This window comes from Ammodytes marinus (assembly GCF_949987685.1).
Source record: "Ammodytes marinus genome assembly, chromosome: 18".
NCBI classification, from domain to species: domain Eukaryota; kingdom Metazoa; phylum Chordata; class Actinopteri; order Uranoscopiformes; family Ammodytidae; genus Ammodytes; species Ammodytes marinus.
The window spans coordinates 11,273,371-11,294,454 of NC_137222.1; the positions used below are offsets into that span (position 1 = coordinate 11,273,371).

The window sequence follows — 21,084 nt, forward strand, 5'->3', positions numbered from 1 at the left end:
GTTGCAAAGATTTCACAAGAACACTGCTCCTATGGTTGTTAATTGTAATCCTGCAATCAGTTTTGATACAACTTTTTTCACCTTGCAAAAACCCAACATTTAACAAATGGTTGGCACTTTGTCATTTGCAACTGGATGAGAGGAACTTTTCTGTAGATTTTTTTAAGAGGAACTTTTTATGCCAGAGTTTTTGCTTGGTCACTGGTTGTGATTTAAATTTTTAAGTTGTGTCAATTGGCACTATTTAGATCAAGTGTTTTTGTTTAAAATGCCTGCAGATTTACAGTTTTTATCAAGAGCAGCGGTGAGACTGCTTACATGCCACTGGTCAGTACACTGTTGCTCACTGATTTGATGTGTTTGATGCATTGGTGTGTCTTCCAAGCTATATTTTACTTTTATGTTTAAGGGTAAATATTAATTGGAAAATTAGAAAGCAATGTTGAGATGTATTTATTTGTTTTAAAGCGAGGACAGGTTTAACTTTACAGTGCACATGAACAGCTTCTTTGACAGGCTCATTATATTCTAAGGATTTGGTTCTTTTTTTTCAAATAAGTCATCCACAGTTGCAGGTTTATCCCATCCTTCATTACATACATCATTTTGCTTTCCAACAAGTTCTTTTTACATAATATTTTGATCTTGCTGGAATGTTGGTGAAATAGACCATTCGAAACAACTCTGCTGCTCTGTCATGCAGACTATGTGATTTGAAACAATGTATACATCTTCAATTTCACTTTTTTTGTGTAGTTGAATCATATACAGTCAATTCTGCAGCATGTTCCTTTTTTTCTCTCAATAATGTCAGTTTTATAAATCATGCCACAGTGTAAAGTTCAAAATTGTCAGATGAGGCTGCAAATAGGAAACATTTTGTGATATTTGGAGTAACAGGTTATTGCAGCTTTGTGAAGTAATTGTTTTGTTTTTCCTTTAATTTCATACGCAGTTTTATTTCACATTGTTATTGTATTTAAAGTATTTCAGGATAGAGCTCACTTATTTAAGTCTATACATTTCTTTCATCACATCATCTTTAAATGATATGATCCTATTTTATAAACTTAGCACCTGTAGGCAAAGGTGATATGTTAATTATTGCAAATACTATAAAATTGGCCCCTTTTTCAATTAAATTCATTCCTCACGGGTTGCCTGCACACTGATGCGCAGATAAACGACGATTGTGATATCAAAAAAAAGCTGTTTAATTTTTAACTCTAATCGTTGGACTTTTTTTTCAACTCTTGCTTGCACAACTTATTTGAATGAATTGACAGTACATGTTAAATGTTACTTGTTTTGTAAGAAAGTTACCATGTCCTGGATCAGCAGCCGTCCATTACTGGCGCAGAAAAGCTGCATCAGCTGAATTGTAACCCAATGCCGATATGCTTTACACCGCGTAATCAGACGTGGATTGTTATTTTTATTTTTTATTTTCTTATTTATCACTAGAGGATGTTGGCTATGACATGTTGGCCTACAAATAAAGTTATTTCACGTTTGTAATCATTATCATTATTGCAACACCTAAAATGAACACAATTGAATTTCAATGTACTTGTATGGCCACCACCACTACCACCTCTGAGGATATTTTTTAACAAATACCTTTTCATAAATTGACCTATCTATTTGGTATGACTGCGTTAATGTATTTATATGCCCCGTTGTTTGATTTCAGTGGCCAAACTCACAGCATGTATTTAGTTATTACTTATTTTTGCTTAAATGGCTTTCTTTCGTCCAGATTTGTTTTATTTTTCCCCCACCAGATTCCATTTGTATCGCTCACCGTTAATGCGCACTTGTTTGAAGTTAATTATCTGGGAGAAGCTCTCGTGCTGCACCACTCTGTCGACGTCATCTGTTTGTGAGGGTCATCTTTAACTGTTTAAAATAATGAAAACAATGCATTCTGTGTGGCTGAGCCATTGTTTTGTTGCCCTTGTTTTTCTTCCTTTTTTATTGGCTCATTAGGCCTTGAATCAGTTTTACTATTGAAGTGTTTTCACTTTCTTTTATAAAAGCCGGATATACTTATTTTATTTATTTATTTATTTATTATGTTTCCTATTTGTAATTTATTTAATTTTTTTCGTGTGGTAGGATTTTCTTCGACCTAAAACGCCAGACGAACACTTCCTCTCTACTAAAAGAGTTGTCATGCCAATTATGGAAAATAACGGAGCGAAGGAAACTTTGGGCCTAAATGGTGCCTGCAGGATGTAGGCCTATAGTAGAAATGTATAACTGCTGGGCTTTACATGTTCATTTTCAATCTAGTCCGTGGAAATCAATTTGGATGAATCTCACTCAAAGTTATACGCTTCTTTAGAGGAAGTTTCAGCTTCTAGGATGACCTTTACACCTTCCAGTGTTGTAGGCCTTCTGATGAGTTCAGTTCGCAAGACTTGAGCCTTATATCTCATTCAGGCATTCAATTGTTCTTGACACACACCGTATGCCCCTTTTGAAAAACTTTGTATACATAATATATTATCTTCTCGTGATATCATTTTATTGAACAATGCGGTTTATAGCATATTATCATAACAACGCTGTAATATAAGACACATACAAACGAATAGGTGCATGGGCTCTTGGGGTATTTACACACTGCAAAACAAGATTGGTTCAATAAAGAAGTGCTCTTTAGGCATGTCCAAGTTCTGAGAAAGCTTAAGTTATTTGTGTTGATGTAGTAATGGAGAAGAGAGCCATTTGGAAGTCCTTCAGGGCTCTGTCTACAGCTGCGTGGGTGTGCGTGCGTAAAAGAGAGGGGGAACGTGTTTCCTTTACCTTACACACTCGTTATAAATAATCTAAAGGTTTAAACATTTTACTTCAACCGATTTCAGAGCTTATTTTTATTTTTTTTCCAAACCATTTTTTAAAGGTTCAACTGTTGCCAAAAGTCTTGCTTCATAAGAAATTTCCAGGATATCCACATTTTAGGAATACTGCACATTTGTTTGTGTGAAATTGTAGATTTCCAAACTTTAGTAAAAATGTCGTAGGACATAAACTATAACATATTTAGGGGTGCCCTCGGTATCCTGAAAATACTGAGTGCTTAATGTATACATTTAGAGTAAAATCCAACAGCTATACTTTCGCCCCCTGCTTTCAACACCACATGCTGCTGATCTATCATAACCACACTCTGCGTCTTACATACTGTGAAGTAACCCGTCATATCTAGTACCCGATAAGTGGCGATATTGACATATTCGTTCGTGGACAAACATCCAACTCACACTGTCTCCTTTACCGCACTGAATGAAGAGGAAATTGCCTCTGTGGGCGCCTGCGTAAAGTGAGATAATAGCCTGTGATGCAAATGAGATATATTAGTGCGCACATTGCAACAACAAAAAAAGCCAAACTTTATAGAAACTGGTGTTGTCATACCATATTTCTATAAAATATATTGATTCCAATGTTTTGCTGATTTCAGGAGCAATTCGACATATCTGTTCAGCTCCATCTACCAAACTCACAAATAAACTGATAAGAAATACATTTGTAATGTTAAAATGTCAAACGACCACAATGTCGAGGCAGATTTCCAATTCCTCTCAACGTGTTATGAGCAAAATCGAAAAAGTGGGATTTATTTTTTTCTTTTCGCAGTGCGTGCTTTAGTATAGGCTACTCTTTGCACCGTCACTATAAAGGTATAATCTAAATGCGCGCGTGGTGGCGTGTCTAACCAGGCACTATCATTTCAGGCATGGTTGCATACAGTTTGATCTAATCTAAATTAATCGGTCGGTTTGTGGTGCTCTTTAAATGTCCGAATCTGAAGTCCGGTGTCCTGTGAAACGGTCCGTGGTGTGCACACTAAACCTGCGTGAAGCCACAGGCCTAAAGATAGCCCACACTGACTCACCCAGGTTTTTTGTTTTTTGCTGTGGGGACACGCGTATATCCAATTACGGTCTTTTTAAGTCTTTTTCGGCTCACTCATGGAAGCTTTTCTATACCTAATTCTGCAGAGGAAAGTGATGGAGTAGTACAATGTTCAGAAACTGCTGCTTGAGCAAACGATGCGTTAATTGTTATTAATTGTCCAGGCAGTAATACAGGCAAAAAGCCGATAAAGCAACATGTTGATCTACGATAGTGATGCACCTATCACATTTAGATGATGCTTGGTAAACTTGATCTCTACGTGTCTGGAGGCTATTCCAGAGGAGAGGGCTGCGCGTAATGAGCCATGAAGCAGCAAATGTCAACTGCACTATACCCGACTGAGATTGAGGTTTAGGAGAGAAGCTGAGCTGCTGGTGGTGGTGGTGGGGCTGGAAAGAATGATTATTTAGTGTATAAACTAAACCAAAGCTATTCCAGCACAGACTTGCTCCCCTATCACCCCCCCACCCTATAACCCCCCCTGATGTAGCCTACGTCGCGGACTGTGCTTCCGCTTCGCACGGTTGGTCACTGATGCGCGCAGTGGATTAAGGGGTTGGAGAGAGAGAGAGAGAGAGAGAGAGAGAGAGAGAGAGAGAGAGAGAGACGTAGAATTGACAAGGCAAGAGACTAGGGAGAAAGAGGAGGGAAGAAGGAGGTGACGGACACGCTCCTCTGGGACTCGGCTACAGCTTACCACTAGGGCGCTATCGTAAGGGTCGGTTTTACAAAAAGCTTCCCCGTGGCTGTAAAATGCGCAATAAGGCACCGGGTAGTGCCTTGTAGCTTTTCGGCGCGCGAGGCTCTCCACCACGGTCGGTCTTCGAAATCTGGACCTACTGTGAAGAGCGAGGAAGGGGAGAAGAAGAGAGGAAGGGTTCATGGAGATTGTGTGCAGCTCCATCGAGCAAACCGTCTGGATTATCTGACTCGAGACCGGGGGCATTGAAACGTTTTGAAAGACTGAAGGCGGTGTTTCTCTGCGGTGCCACGGCCGTTGTCCAACTCGTGATTTTGTTTTTTTAGGTAAGCTGCTCCTTCTTCCGATCCGGCTACGTCTATTCACTGTTGCAATTCATAACGGTTTGCAAAGGGACATATAGGGCTACCCTGTTGCAGGATTCACTGCTCTGTATGCAGAAGTGATCCATCTGTGTGTAGAGGATTTGTTATTTAGGAGGCTTAATTGTGTTCTCGCCATCAGCACGTCACGATATGACAATGATCGAGGGAGGCTGATGTGTTTTTCGGGGAAACGTAGGCTAGGAAATAGTTTTTCCCAAGAAAGCGAATGGCTGCTTCGATGTGCACCCTTGTTATCCGAAAATAAGCACTTCATCGCACTTTGAATGTTAGGAATAGCCTAGAGACAGTATGCAGTTCCCTCTTATTCAAATTATAATCAAACTGTCTTTTTCTAAATAGCCTCAATATATTATGTATATGAGAAGCATTTTGACAGAAGCTACCAACTATTTCAATGTATCATGTTACTATGAAAGCCTTCAGTTCTAAATATGGAAATGTTATGCTTTCCTTTTGAGGCTATTCATGCTGATGATCGATGGGCTGTAGTTATTAGCCTAGATAGCTTCCAAAAAAGTAGCAAGTTTGTGGTCACATGCACGTGACAAAATATACAAGCTATGTAGGCTATATGGATGTGCATACACACATTCATTTAAATAAAAGATTAACGATGTTAATAATGAGCTCCAGTTCCATGCACACTGACATCTGTGTTTGGGTCTTACAGTGGGGACAGTAGTTTTCGGAGCTCCGGTCATGGCGGACCAAGAGGAGACGTTTGGCCCTCAAAACTCTCCCGGTGGCTCGGATTCAAGAGAATTACCGACCGATAATAAATCAGAGAAACAGAACGGGACTTCAAGCAAATCCCCATCATCACAGACAACTTACATTCAGCAGGTCAGTACAAGTCACTGTGTGTGTGTGTGTGTGTGTGTGTGTGTGTGTGTGTGTGTGTGTGTGTGTGTGTGTGTGTGTGTGTGTGTGTGTGTGTGTGTGTGTGTGTGTGTGTGTGTGTGTGTGTGTGTGTGTGTGTGTAGGCCTCGTTCTCACCGCTTCAGGCTGCGACCCCGAGGCCACGTCCACGGACTTGTGAAAAATAAATAAAATAATAACCACAATATAATTAATGGTCAAACATATTTCTGAGAATAAAAAGCATTGTTGTTTATTTTGTTGAAATATACATTACTAAATCTTAAAGATGCTAAAATGTCTGCCAATAGAGTAGCCTATTTAAATCATGAAATATTAGTGTTTTTTGATGTTTTATATGTTTTCCTTCGTAACTTTTAAGTCTGTGTTCTTCGTCACACTATGTCTCTTAAAGGAACTGACTTCACACAATTATGTTGAAAGTTTAACAACATCAGAAATGTTTCGAAGCTATTTTCGATTGTATTTTGACAACATTTTATTATATCATATTATATTTCATCGATTTTAGTCAATTTTAGACAATACTGATACATTTTAGCAGGAGAATATGCTAGTCGTCAAAAATTAATCCTGGCCGGTTGTTTAAATGTTGGTAACGAAAGCCCAACAGGACTATTTTATTAAATCCAGCTAAGCCTAAAACAAAGAGTAGGCTAACAATGTCACTCAATACACTATTATTACTTAAAATAAATAGAATAACTTTTTCAATGCTTCTTGAATAGTTTAATTCATACTTGACTTTAAACCACTAGCATTAATAATTTCATCGTCGGTACCTCAGCAATGTATAAGGCCTCAATCCCACGTTTGATTTAGAAGAGGCTGGACACCTCTGCGTGATATTTAAAGTAGGCCTTTGTACAGCAATCCTGCCATCACTGTATGCCTATTATTTACATGCTTTATTTTGAAGGGAATGGAGGGAATAAAGGTCTACCTGCACGAGAGGGAACTCTGGTCGAAGTTTCACGAGGTGGGGACGGAGATGATCATCACCAAAGCCGGAAGGTAAGAGACTAAATCTATTAATGTATAATTAGTATGACTGGAAACTACTGGGAAACAATGATTTGGTTATTGACGTCACCTCATGCTCCTTGGAGATTTTTTTTTATCTAGGCCTAGGATTAAAATGTAGACTAAAGGCCAGGCTGGAATTTTTCTTGCGTGGGGATTTGGAAATATACACTGTGAGGAACCACAGAGAAAACAGAGAGCATCTGGTGGACGCTTTAACGCTCTGCAACACCACGAGTGCATATTTGGTCTGGGTGGCCCTGTGGGGAAATGCAATACCATCGAGCAAAAACTGTCATCCGGTGCAAAATAGTATGGCTCTGTGTTACTCTTACTTTCCTTTTAAATTCAAGTAAACAAATTTATGTTCTGCCGTTTGCAATATTCCCTCCCTGTATCTGCTTGTACGCAGACACTAACTGCGTGCAGCAACATGTGTTGCATGGCAGTGTACATGTGTCTCGCTGTCAGTTGCCCCGCTGCATCCAGTCAAAATAGACTCAGAGTAAACCTGCATACATGCATGCATGCCGCCGGTGTCTGCCTTATAGTCTCATGATATCATAAATGATTAAATTATTCACAGCTGAACACAGCCACATTTCATTGTGCTCTCACGTGCAGGTTAAGAGGCAGTTGTTTTCTCACAGCTGCATACATTCTCTATTATATTCCCGTCAGTCATTTCACTCCTGCTTTTGGCCTGAAGTGATATTGCACAGCAACGCCCCTCCCCCATCCCCAGTCCCCAGCTCTTCCATTTGCCCATCGAGATTGAATAGTGTTATAAATTGTGTTTTTTTCTACAGTATGACAGCTAACCAAAAATCCATATTACCTACTAAACGGATCCGGTAACAAACTCTCCCACAGGCACACTGCCATGAAAATAGTCTTCACAAAAAGTTGTACTTGACATTTCAGAACCACTGCGTGAGCTGCCTTTGTGCATTGTAGTTTGGTTGAGTTTGCAAATTGGAATCTTAAAAAAAATAAAAAACCTCCTGAGTTTTATTCTGACAACACACATTTGTTCCCATTCACGGTTGTGTAAAAGTTTGTGATGCGTGCTTGCACTTGGAGCCTAACCGCTAAACGTTTTGAAAATGGCTTAAACTGGATGTGAGTTTTAGTCATTTCTTCTCCATAGCTGAAAACCATCAAAAGACAGCCCAATCTATTTTTGTTTGTATTTTCTCCACAGTTTGACAGAAATAGCCGTATAGTAGCGCTATAAACCCCGTGTTTTGCCTTTTTCCACAGGCGAATGTTCCCCAGTTTTAAAGTGAAGGTAACGGGATTGAACCCCAAAACTAAATATATTCTCCTGATGGATGTTGTTCCTGCGGACGACCATCGGTACAAATTTGCCGATAATAAATGGTATGTAAAATATAACACACACACACACACACACACACACACACACACACACACACCCTTTTCGGGGCCTTTTCTCACAGAAACAAACTTGTCTTTATTTTACGCACTTTACAATAATGATGATGGCTATTGTTTTCGGGTAATCGCAGCTACTTTCTATGGAGTTCACTCAAACAGGACATTTTAAATTATTGTCCTGATTGACGAGAGGAAGTGACCGTAGCCTATTCATTCCCCGAGAATTATGAACTGTGTATTGTCTGATGCTTGCCAAGAAATGTAATCGGCAGGGAGAAAACGTTTCTGCCAAAGATGAATTTTCGGTGTTGAATGAACGTTGACGCCTTGTCACAGTAAAGGGCCTGAACATGGCTATTTGTTTACAGAGCCATGTCGATCTTTCTAACCTTGGTCAGGAATGCCTCGTTTGGGTCAGTGCCTTTCAATGAGGGGATACTTAAAGAGGATAATCACATGCCAATACTGCCGATAATGACCTGTCCAAAGCATGTCCTGGAACTAATTCCCCTCTTGATCTAACGATGTTGGAAAACAATGTCTACCAGCTCTAATCTGACCTCTGACACAATCCAAAACCAACTTTCCCCAAAGTATTATTTAATTATTATTTTTTTGCAATACACGATGGCACGATCTAACTCGACAAGGCCTTAATTCAAAGTAGCCTATTACAACAAATGTAACATCCTCGGGGCCTACCCGTTAAAGGCAGGCGGGTATATTTTATTTTATTAAGCACATTTAAAAATATGCAACAGTGACATAAAAATTATCGTTTCATTGTTCCTGATTCAATTTGGACTTTTTCTTTCAAATAAGTTGCCTTTAATATATATTGCCCTTTGCGTAATGTCTTCGTAGATTGTCTAACTACAATTTTGCGCCAAGGACAGGTCCACCTGCATTAGTGCCTGCGTAGTTGTTAGCTGGCGTATGGTCGTCCGTGCAAAGTGTGACAGTGTGATTGTGTTGCTGTAATTCAGGTCTGTGACCGGGAAGGCAGAGCCCGCCATGCCCGGCAGGCTCTACGTTCACCCTGACTCTCCAGCCACGGGGGCGCACTGGATGAGGCAGCTCGTCTCCTTCCAGAAGCTGAAACTGACAAACAACCACCTGGACCCGTTCGGACACGTAGGTGCCTATAGCCTATCATCTATATACTATTCAACCACATGCGTGTATGTGTGTGTAAGTGAATGCTGTGATAACCTGGCGCTGCATTGGTCATAGTCCAGGGCATTTATTTCTCTCTCGGTGAAAGAATTTTTTACCAACACACAAATTAGCCACATTTTAACAACACAATTGCTGGTTCCCACGATTCATTACCTCGGTAACTTTAAGACCTATTGCCAAGATAGAACGGACAACATTAGAGTCGAGGAGACTCAAACTCGATCTGAGGAATGACACAATAACTATATTGTTATTATTTACATTTTGCCTACTTTAAAAAAAAATGTTCAGTTAATTTGAAGTGTTTTACGTGTTTTTTAAGAAACTAACATTTATTTACACATTGCAACAAACAAACAAAAATTAAAAGGGTACAACTGTTCTGCTCATACTTGATTGTTAAAAAAAGTAATTTACTTAAAAAAAATAAGCAGATCAGGCACCCATCACCCATCACCAGGCCCCAAAAACTTGCTTGGTTTTGGTTTTACTATAAAGTTCCACTTTTTAACTGGAGATTTTTTTTTAATGTATGCAAAGTGTATTATTTGCTATTAAGCAATAATAACCATATAGTCCAATATTTGTGCTACTTACTTGCTTTACTGTTTTGCTGTTTCCAATGTGTATCTTTCAATCCTCATATTTTTTCAAATAAAAAGCAAATAACTTCCTGCATGCATGTCTTTGCAATACACATGGCCAAAGAGAGGTACACATTTATTCTATAGTTTATATATTGGAGGTTTCTTTAAAATATAGTTGCTGATGTTGCTAAGTCAAAAACAAAATGTATTTAGTCGACTTCCAAAATTCAATGAAAATATTTTAAAATGTTTTCTTTTTACTGTTCGGAAAACATAATTTATTTACTTCTATAAACTATGGACTGACGGTCTTTATTAATTTCGTAAATAAACTGCGTCTTTAAAGTTGTCAACCTCAGGGAAGTTATCCTATGGGTGGAGAGGAGCAGTTGGACAATTCTGAGCAAAACAAAGGGGCAGTTGCACCCCCGCCCGCCGTCTCCCTCACCACAACCACCAGTGTGGGAATGTATGGTACCCATTTCCTAACTTCAACTCCTCATTATTCTACAATCATTATCAGACCCAAGGCTTTTGTTATTCCTATTTTACCCAGAACAGAAAACATCACTTACTTCATCGATAAATGGGCCTGTTGGCGGCAGGTTTTCATTAAATGTCAACTTGATGGGCACATTAGGGCTGAATTAGAATTAGTCTTGTTTTTAGAAACGGAATAGTCACAAAATTAGCATCCTTAATAATAGGCCGAGCCATTAAAAGAAAACCCTTTCCTATGTTGGCTAAAGGAGCAGCTTTACCACTTTAATAGAGGAGATGAGGAAAAACATCACAAATTGAGATTATTAAAAGTATCACGCTAGTTTTGATCAGAGAAGTTACACCTAATGAGGTTCAAATCTGTAGTTGGATGAGAGAAATGTTTAATTTAGGTTGTTTTCCATGAATCTGTTATTTTGGAGCAACACTTAAACATGTTGTCTTGTTATGTAGTTATAGTGATTTGTTAATGTATTCCAATTATCCAAGTATTTACATGGCTGCAGGTTCTCAGTTTGCTATAGGGAATATAAGATTAGACTTCTTCTTTTTTTTAGCCATTCAAATTCACCCAAGCAAAAAAGGCGCGTGTATTTCCAAACACACAAGCCACTGTCTTTGCACATGGCACCTATAAGTGACTATTGCCTTGCCAAAGCCCAGCTGGTGAATTGAAACCGGAGCTCTGTCGGAATGTGAGCAGTGTTGTAAAAGTTTTGGTTGAAGCACATTTTTTGATTGGTTGCAGTGGTTCTTGGCTCCCTCTGTACTGTACTGGGGAGACAGCATCCTGGGATTCATAAATGAAATGCTGGTGGCTGGCCAGAAACATATATTCCATCAGCTTGTTGGTCCAGCTGGTTGAAATAACTTATAGATGATTTATAATTAGCAGTGAGACATGAGACCAGAGCATATAGCTGATGTAGATTTGACCAATTTAAGATTGTGTGTGTGTGTGTGTGTGGGGGGGGGGGGGGTCATTTTTTTTCTTTAAGTAATTTTTCTACAAGAATGTCTGGTAATAAGACACACGTCAGCGGACGGGGCAGAGCTGGGCAACTAGGGGTGCTTATAGGGGCCTTAGGGTAGCTTTCTTGCTTGTTTTTTTTTTTACTTTTTTCAAATTTGCATTTGACTATTTTTTTTCAAATTCAACAGGTTGAAATGCAAAATAACAAATATTTTTGGTAAGAAAAGTAAAAGAAAATAGCAGCCTGGTTTAAAAGTTTTGAAAGAGAAATAGTTGTAGTTTAGAATTTTAATTGTAGTTTTGTGCGGTTGTTTGTCGCAACTCTATTTACATTGATATAATGTAAATAAAGTCAGAATGAAGGGTTTTATATGGGCATCATCTCTTGGATGCATCTCTGCACACAACACAATATGGGTTACATGTTAAAGGCACATACATAGTTTGTAATTTCAGCATGTTATTGATCATGTTGTAGTCTAAAGGTAAAGGTAAATTTGTTCTGTTTATTTCATCGACCATTGCATTTGCTAGCTATGTGTTTTTAAATATGGTTTCACGGTGATTTTTTTTCCTTAATTATCTTTGTAATGGAAAAAAAACTAATTTACTCAACTGCAGTACTTAATTACAATTTTGAGCCAATCTGTGCCACTTTATACTTTTTACTCTATTACTTCTCAAATATAAATTTACTTTTTTAATCCACTTTATTTATTGGACAGCATCGGTAAAGTAAGCAGTCGCTTTCAATTGGTTAAGATTTAAGAAAACATGTCATCAACATCATTATCACCATATAATGCATTGTCAGTTTAACAATCCAACAGCATAACAAAATGTCATATTGGCTATACATGTGACCATCTGCAACATTAAAATAGGGCTTATTAAATGCTTGGGCTTATTGTTATAGATTTTCACAACAAAATCAATGTTCCTATTTTTGAATTCCTAAAAAAAGTCCTTTTGTTTTTGTCTCAGGTTTCATACCATAGCTGCAGTCTTTTTGCTTTCATCTCCCCCTCAACTCCTGGAATATTTTGTCAGTGTTATTCTCCTCCCTCCCCCCTCCACCCCCTCCTGATTTGCTCCTGCACTCGTCTTCCCACACATGTTTGGGCCGGGTGGGTGGAGTGTGAGGATCGCACTGTTTATATTTGAATGGCAGTGTGCGATGAGCAATAGATGATGGTGTACAAAGCCTGCTAATCCCGAGGCTCGGGGAAACTCTCTGATGTGGTGGAACTTGAAAGCAGAGGGCAGCGGCTCAAGACCCAAAGTGATCCCTCACTATCATTAAATACTATCATCTAGAGGCTTGGGGGGGTTGGGGGTACAGAGAGATACAGGGACCCAGGCAGGGCAGGCTTGGCCAAGGAGACGAGGCGTGTGCTTTGGGCCCCAGTGGGTGGTCTACTACAGCTACATCCACAACCCCCCACACCCCCACTATCACACATACTGGACGTTAGGATCCCACAGTCAGTGGACCATGCTATTTTTCCGGGGTGAAATGTGCGTTTACATATTTCCATGCAACTTCTAATGTGTCTCAGTGGCAGACATTTTTAGCTTCTAAAGCCATGCAGTCAGTGTGTGTAGTGCATGACATGTTTGCATTGATGGGCTTGTTGTTGTGTGAGTATCTCTGCAGACTTCAAGTAAGCCCTTAATGAGAGCCTGCATGGGAACATTTCGTCTTTAACCTACTTTTTCCCTTGCGCTTACAGTTTTACAAAGCGTTTTCATGGAACTTTAAAAGGCTGATTTATCAAATCCCAACGGAATGGTTAGGCCTATCTATATTTAGGACATATCATGCGGTATAAGAATATTTTTGACAGTGACCCGACTTCACTGCACAAGAACCAATACAGTCCAACACAGAGTTGCAAAGCAGCAGCAGCAGCAGCAAGATTTCATTTGTCTCAGCCTGAGGCTCGGTTTTCAGCTCAGATCCATGTATGCAGCCCCCAAAACCCTTTTGCTACAAAAGCTGAGTGTCCATCTGCAAATCATCCACTCTTCAACAGACTGTATCTATCCAAAGACACTTTGACACTGATATTCTTTGCACAGGGTCAGTAAATTCCATTAAATCATCTTGCATCTTGCATCTAGGCACCCGAATCACACTTATACCAAGTTTTTTTTTCCCATTACAAAAAAACTATTGCACCATGAAATGAGATCAGGTTTTGTTTGGAAATCGATAATGGATGACTATTGTACGGCCATGTAAGCCTCCATGGTTCACTCTGCCCTCAGAAAGGCCTCAGGGTTTTAGGATTTTAGGATTACCCCCACAGGTACTGGAGGTCACCTCTCATGCTGGCAATGAAAGGCAGGTACAAAAACAAGCTCCAAGATAACAGATAGGAGGAGTGCCTATATGGGACAGGAAGATGGGGGTAGGTGGGTATAAAAGGAGCAAGAGAGTTTAGGGCACTTGAGGAAATGTAAGAGAATCTGATGAAAATGAAGTTTTTGTTTGAGGCTGAAGAGCACGACTCCTCGGTCCGTCAAAACAATTAGACTTAAGACCCCACGGATGAGAGGGCCTCAAAAGAGAAGTTCAAGGCTCAAGTTAAGCTGTGTGGACCGCGTCTTAATGTCGCCAAGCCTAGTAGCCACTGGTAGTAGTAGTCATCACTTAGGACAAACTAGCTTAATCAGGTTAGAGGGGGCCGAGAGAGGACAATAGCTTATGTCAGCCTATACCTTCCTATTGGGACAATGGACCATGGTAACTGTAATGTAGTGAATGAGCCCTCTGCATAGATACGGAAATTAGTCTGGTGTTCAAGTTCGAGTCAAGTTTTGCTTCAGTTTTGGCTTGAAATGAGAGAAGAGTGTGCACGTGGCCTTATTTTATTTGACATATTTATTAAAGCAATAAAATGTTCATTAGATGTTTTGTAGTGCAATAAATGTTTTACCTTTGGTCAAACAAGTTTTTTTTTCACTAAAAAAGTTGAACTTTATTTGATCTTCTGGGTTTCGGTGACATTTATGAAGTTAATTACCTTAATCTAAAAGCTGAACCAACAAAAAAGTTTTATGCTGCCGGAAAAGGATTTAAGGGAGAAAACCGTAATTTGTCTTTTTGCATTGCATTCTACTCCGAACTACAACAAAGTTTTTCAAATCAACGTTGGCTTCACTTTTTTGAATGATTTCACTCACAAGCAGCTCTGATAAATAAAATAAAAAAGAGACAGAATGAGGTGCTTTCTAAAAAAAATGTGTTTCTAAAGCTGCACCTAATTCCGTCCCTTCTGCAATTTTAACTTGTAGGGGTGTTTTATAGACTTTTCTGGTGACACAACGACGAACTAAGGTATAATGCTAGATATTTTTTCTTTATTCCAGATCATCCTAAATTCGATGCACAAGTATCAACCGCGGATCCATATCGTGAAAGCGGATGAAAATAACGGCTTTGGTTCCAAAAACACTGCCTTCTGCACTCATGTCTTCCCCGAGACGGCCTTCATTGCGGTCACGTCCTACCAGAACCACAAGGTAAGTCCTGCATGGAACTACTTTTGGAATTTAATTTTATGTTTTTATATATATATATATATATATATATATATATATATATAATTTTTTTCAGTCTGTGACATTGTAGGCTATAGGCGACTTTAAATTGCACAGCGAATTTAATGAGGAGATTTTATTTTAACAGTGTTTTAAACTTGAACGCACACAAAGTGCATACGTTGCAGGAATGCAAACAGAGCTGCATATTTCACAACATTCGGTAGGCCATTATATTAATATCGAATCCCCCTCTAAAACTAAAGTAAGACTAAATCAATCATTTATTAGGCTATTTAATACATATATCATACCTATAAAAGTTTTATTGGAATTTATTTTATTTATTTATTTATTTTTTCTTCGCTGAGCTACGGCAGATCTGTGGCTGCTGATTGATAGAGAGAAAATGAAAGGAGGAGGAGGTTTAAGTAAAGCCTTGTCACTGTCAGCTGGAAATCTCTGATATCACATGGAGTCACTGACAGACGAGGGAGAAACTTCAGATACGCGACTAGACGACGTCTGACCTCAAGAGACTTCCTCCGAGTAACAGACTCACTTCGCTTTGTAGAGAGAGACGAGCTGCAGATAAAGCCGATAAACCACCGTGCGTAAATTCCCTCAGTCGGCTACATTTTATAAAAACTAAGATTTATATTAAAAAACAACGCAAAATAATAATAATAATAATAATAATAATAATAATAATAATAATAATAATAATAATAATAATAATAATAATAATAATAATAATAATAATAATAATAATGTAATTACAATTGTTCGTTACATTAACTTTTTATGAACACTTTAAATAAGGTTGTGCCAATTATTTTGTTAAAATGTTTTACTTTTTATTATTATGTCACAGTAGCAGAAGGACACACTGATAGATAAATTACCTTGATTACTTGTAGATAAATATTAAAATATTTTGAGCTATACTTATTTAGCCTATTAAAATACTTTTTTGCTTCTTAGTGACATATGCACAACCTTTACAAAAACGTTCAGTTCAGCGTTCAGTTTCTGCAATCAGTTGACGGTGCACAAACATTAATAATCAAATGTATTTCGCTGTTACTGCACACTTGAGTTTGTAAAAGCTGAAAAAGTTTCTCTCATTACAGTAAATTAAATTGAAATTAATCGGATTATTTTTCTATAGACCAGGCAGCCTCACTGTTAAGATTTTGGGATAGACTCAGGCAGAAATAGGCCTAAAGCTCAACATTTACTCTGCGAAAATATCCACAGGGGAAAATCTTGGATAAGAGTAAACAGCGTCTGTTTAACATCATTTAACCATGCAGGCCTATATATGTTTTTAGTTTGGGGAATATGGGCGAAAGGGGCGAAAGCTCATAATGTCCCCGCAGCCAATCCGACGTCTCCGCGCCTCTGGGAACAGGAAACACAAATGACCGACATTCTGTAGAAACCATTCATTATTTTCAAGCATCTTATTGGGGGTTGAGATCGTAACCCGGGGCTAATTATTGGGTCTTTCTTCGCAGACCTGCAGAAAAACAAGCATTTCTGATTTCCAGGCGCTTTACCACAACTGTCTAATCAAACAGTCTAACATCTGCCAAAGCAATATGCGCCGCAGGCACGTGTCCAATTCACCTGTTCAGACTATCCGCTAATGAAAATGCTCAAAGTATCCCGTTTCAAGTCTCTCCTGTCAAAGTTGCAATTATAAAAAGTTCCAAACCCTGTTTTTTGAAATAGTATGTTTTTCTAAATCTTGTTATAGACACTTCACGTCTTTAGGATAAAATAGCCTAAACCATCTGGACATATGTCTATATATTATGGCCTCAGTTATTTTTCATCAGCATAGTGTGGATATGGTGTAATAAAACCATGCTGTCTTTGAAGTTATGGATACATTTTTGCTCGATTGTTTGAAGTCTACTTGCAATTTATTTCTTACGATTATTATATTTTCTGCTTTCATCATCCAACTGCATGACTGTCTCAAGGAGAACTCCCATGTTTGTTTTTTTGCAAAATATACTATTTTCTTTTTCTGCAAGCTGAACTCAAAAGCTTTCACTTTGGAATGGATCATTATTTGTCTAGCTGTATTTCTTCCTGGAACGCCTTGCAGAGGGTAATAGGAGTTCAACAGTACTCTGAACTTTTTCTTTTTCTTTTTTTAAATACATTTAAAAAGATGAAACAATATATAAATTCACTGCCAGGCTGCATATATTAACCAGAAGCTGTAGCAAAGTGTCACACAAGGGATTTACAAGGTTTGGTGAAAGTGTCTGCCAAGTGAAAACCTCTTGTCCTGTCAGAAAGCTGGAAGCAGACAAGAGCTGCAAACTAATTACCTGCCAGAAACAACTGCTTATGAGACCGATATCCCTGGATTGTTTCTAACCTATTTCAGATTTTACTCCTTAAGGGGTCGCTCTCTGCTTTTTTACTTTTGTTTAATATTTAGGAAGACATTTTTTACCAAAACACAGTCAATAACATCACATTATTTGCGCCTGTCAAGCAAGGGCCAGCTATCTGTTAAGCCAGAGGCCCACGTCAAACTTAGCACTATAAATAATGAATGTATTGAAAATGTGTCTTATTAAGACGTTTTTTTATTGCATTGTTTAGCTTAGGATCCCTTAACTTAGCTTGGGGTTCTGGAAATGTGATCTATTATTTAATTCTCTTGTGGCAACTTGTGAGCATCCAAAATAAACTTAAAAACTCAGCTTGTAATGAAGTTGCACCGCGCAGCACAACTAATAGCTTTTTATTTAACAACGTGCATGGGACTAATTCAGTGTTTGTGCTGTTTTAGATCACCCAGCTGAAGATTGAGAACAATCCGTTTGCGAAAGGCTTTCGTGGAAGTGATGACATGGAACTGCACCGGATGTCCAGAATGCAAAGGTATAGTTATATGGAAAGCTTTTTATATCTGCATTTTGTTTATTTTGGAGCATGCATACAAACATATCTTTATGTTAGTCATGATATTTTGTTTTTGTCATTGATCCTGGGCTCTACAGTATACATAGAAATTCTGACACAAGCGGAAAGATATGTCCAATGAGTAGATCCATGTAGCAGTGATTACTGACATCCTGGTCACACTGTCACTTAACAAGCCCCACTTTAATCCCTCAATCATCATTCAAAAGCAAGCCAGTTACTAGTGTTATTTTCAGTGAGTGTTATTTTCAGTGATGTAAGTGTAGCTCTTGATCCTCGGCCAGTTTTAATGCTGAAGACTTTTATGGCTGATCTGGCAGAACCTCTGAAACACGACTGCAACATCTCCCTTCCACACAGCTCTTTTGTATCAGGATGTTCCATGTGCTTAAGTGTTGTGTGTGTGTGTGTGTGTGTGTGTGTGTGTGTGTGTGTGTGTGTGTGTGTGTGTGTGTGTGTGTGTGTACACATGCATTTGTCTTGAACTAGGGCAGTACACTACCACATCGTTCTCCCTCTCTCTCTCTATTATTCAGTCCAGATGAGGGATGGAGCATGCGTCTGCACGGAAAACACATTTTCAAAGGAGAAAATCTGGTTTCGAAACTCACAGCCAACCCCTCCCTTTTGGGCAACTGATACAGATGTTGTGTGTATTTGAATGTAGAAATCCCTAATCAGAAAAAAATATTCTTTGTCTTTTCCACAATGCCCTAAAGGTCATACCTCCATCCCATCAGCTTTTATTTTGAGCCACAGGTTGAAGCTCTTTGTGAATAAGCATTTCAGGTTAATGTCACGGTTTATATTGCGGACAAAAATCCCTGGAAATCAGTGGGTTGATTTCAGTGCTTTCAAGTATTTTTTTTCTTTTCTAAATGGCCCCACTTGATTGTGTCAGACGCAAGTTAAGTTACTTTAAGTACGTAAGTGCCAAGGTGTAATGCAACATTTTAAGTAAAATGCATTTCACTGACCAGAACTTGCGAATGTATAGAGCTGGAGCATGGTGAGAGTCCAAACCACAATATCAATCTCACTTGCCATTGAGCTGTGCACGTCTGCTCTTGGTTAGATTTCTGAAGAGAAAGATCTTTGCAAAAAAACAGGTCACTGAAATGAAAGAACCAAACGTTGCAAAATGATCTATTGACCGATCACTGGAAAAGGGTTTCACGAGCAGTGTTTCTTTGTGTGTGTCCTATGGGTTTGATTGACTGTCTTTGAGAACAGATCTTATTGGGAATCAAGAGTACAGTTTTAAACTATTTTCTGTCCTTTTCAATGTCTGGCTATAGTACCAAGGAGTATCCAGTTGTGCCTCGCAGTACAGTGCGACAGAGAGTGGGCTCCAGTCAGAGTCCGTTTAGTGGGGAGGTCCAGGGCATGGCCACTCCGGGCACCCTGAGCTCCCAGTACCCCCAGTGTGAGAACGGGGTTACGAGCACCTCACAGGACATGCTGCCTCAGTCGGGCTCCTACCCCCTGCCACATGAGCACGGCCAGGAGTACCACTGCATCAAGAGGAAAGGTAGGAGACTCTGCTTTAATTTGAACTCTAAAAGGATCAATGAGGTGATTTTGTCTACTATTGTGGACTTTGATGTATAAATAAGATAACAGGTAAATTCTTTACAACTGTCAATTATAATATCCATTTGCAGCCTAGTGTAATTTGAAGAGAACCCCTATAACAGTTATCAGTGAGGTACATATGTTATATATATATATTGTATTAGTAGTAGAATAGTCAAAAGGATATGTTTTGGTGTTGGTTAATAAGCTAAATTCAAAGGCAGTATTAAGGCCATGTCTCTATTGCAGTGGCCTGAGTTCGATTCTAGCCCATTCCCTGCTTGCAATGTATCTCCTCGTATCTAGTGAAGCATATAAATGCCAAATCTTAAAAAAGAAGACAGAATTGTATGAATTATCACTTTGTCACAGGTGTCCGATATCACTTGAGTAACATTGTCATTCAACTCTGTGAATCTGCCTGCAGTGGAAGAGGACGGTCACTCAGGCGAGCACAGCTATAAGAAGGCCTATCTGGAGAGTTCGTCCAGTGAGGAGGACCATTACTACCGTCCTGTTGGCTACACCCAGAGCCTCAGCCTGGCCGGCGGGCCCTACCGAAGTGAATCCAGCCAGCGGCAGGCCTGTATGTATGCAAGCGCCTCACAGAGCGCCGAGCCGGTCCCTAGTTTAGAGGACATCAGCTGCAACACCTGGGCCAGCGTCTCACCCTACGGGAGTTGCTCCGTCACCACCATGCAGCCAATGGAGCGGCTGCCCTACCAGCACTTCTCCGCTCACTTCACCTCAGGGTCTCTGGTGTCCAGACTTGGCGGGGTTGGGGGCCACGCCTCTCCGCAGCTGGGCGACGGCCACCACCCTGCCATGTACCAGAGCTCCATGAGCCACCAGACTCTGGGCCGCCAGTGCAGTCCTGGGGCCGGGATTCAGTCACCAACAGCGGGCCTACAGGGAAACGAGTATCTCTATACACACGGCATACCACGTACACTATCGCCACACCAGTACCACACTGTACATAGTGTCAGCATCATGCCAGAGTGGAACGAGAACAGCTAAAAGAGCAACTTTTTTTATACCCTCAACAGATACAAATATTAAAAGGAAAAAAGGACCAAAATAAGGAAGGGTTCAGATGAATTTATATTTATATTTTTAGAGGATGTGTTGCCGATCATCTTAATGCGATCAGTGGTGGTTCGCTGACAGCAGTGGATATTTGCAGTTGGTGTTCAGTAGAAAAGGACGCATCTCCTCACTTAATTTTTTGTAACTGCATCTGCACTTATAAGCAAATAATACAACCATGAACAAAGAGGAGCTGGACCAGAACACAGGCTAAGACATCCTCAAGTGCAGAGGACGTGAACACAGTGAAAAAGAAAGTGACACTGATCAGAAGGACAAAAAGGCTTCAGTTGCTTTGCCAGAAGCCCACAAGTTGATTGTGTTCTCATGCGGTTGTGTTAGTTGGATGTCAACGTTTCAGAGACA

The 21,084-nt window shown here is 39.5% G+C and overlaps 1 protein-coding gene across 1 annotated transcript; it reads left to right on the forward strand.

Annotated features, from left to right (window-relative positions):
• Nucleotides 1-5,690: 5,690 nt before the first annotated feature.
• On the forward strand, nucleotides 5,691-20,649 carry tbx5a (T-box transcription factor 5a; the record flags this gene model as incomplete). The annotated part of the gene is made up of 8 exons (XM_080046282.1): nucleotides 5,691-5,856; nucleotides 6,812-6,906; nucleotides 8,179-8,298; nucleotides 9,303-9,450; nucleotides 14,932-15,084; nucleotides 17,921-18,012; nucleotides 19,353-19,585; nucleotides 20,057-20,649. The coding sequence occupies exons 1-8, from the start codon at nucleotides 5,713-5,715 to the stop codon at nucleotides 20,647-20,649; spliced, it is 1,578 nt and encodes a 525-aa protein (XP_079902408.1). The 5' UTR covers nucleotides 5,691-5,712.
• Nucleotides 20,650-21,084: the final 435 nt, after the last annotated feature.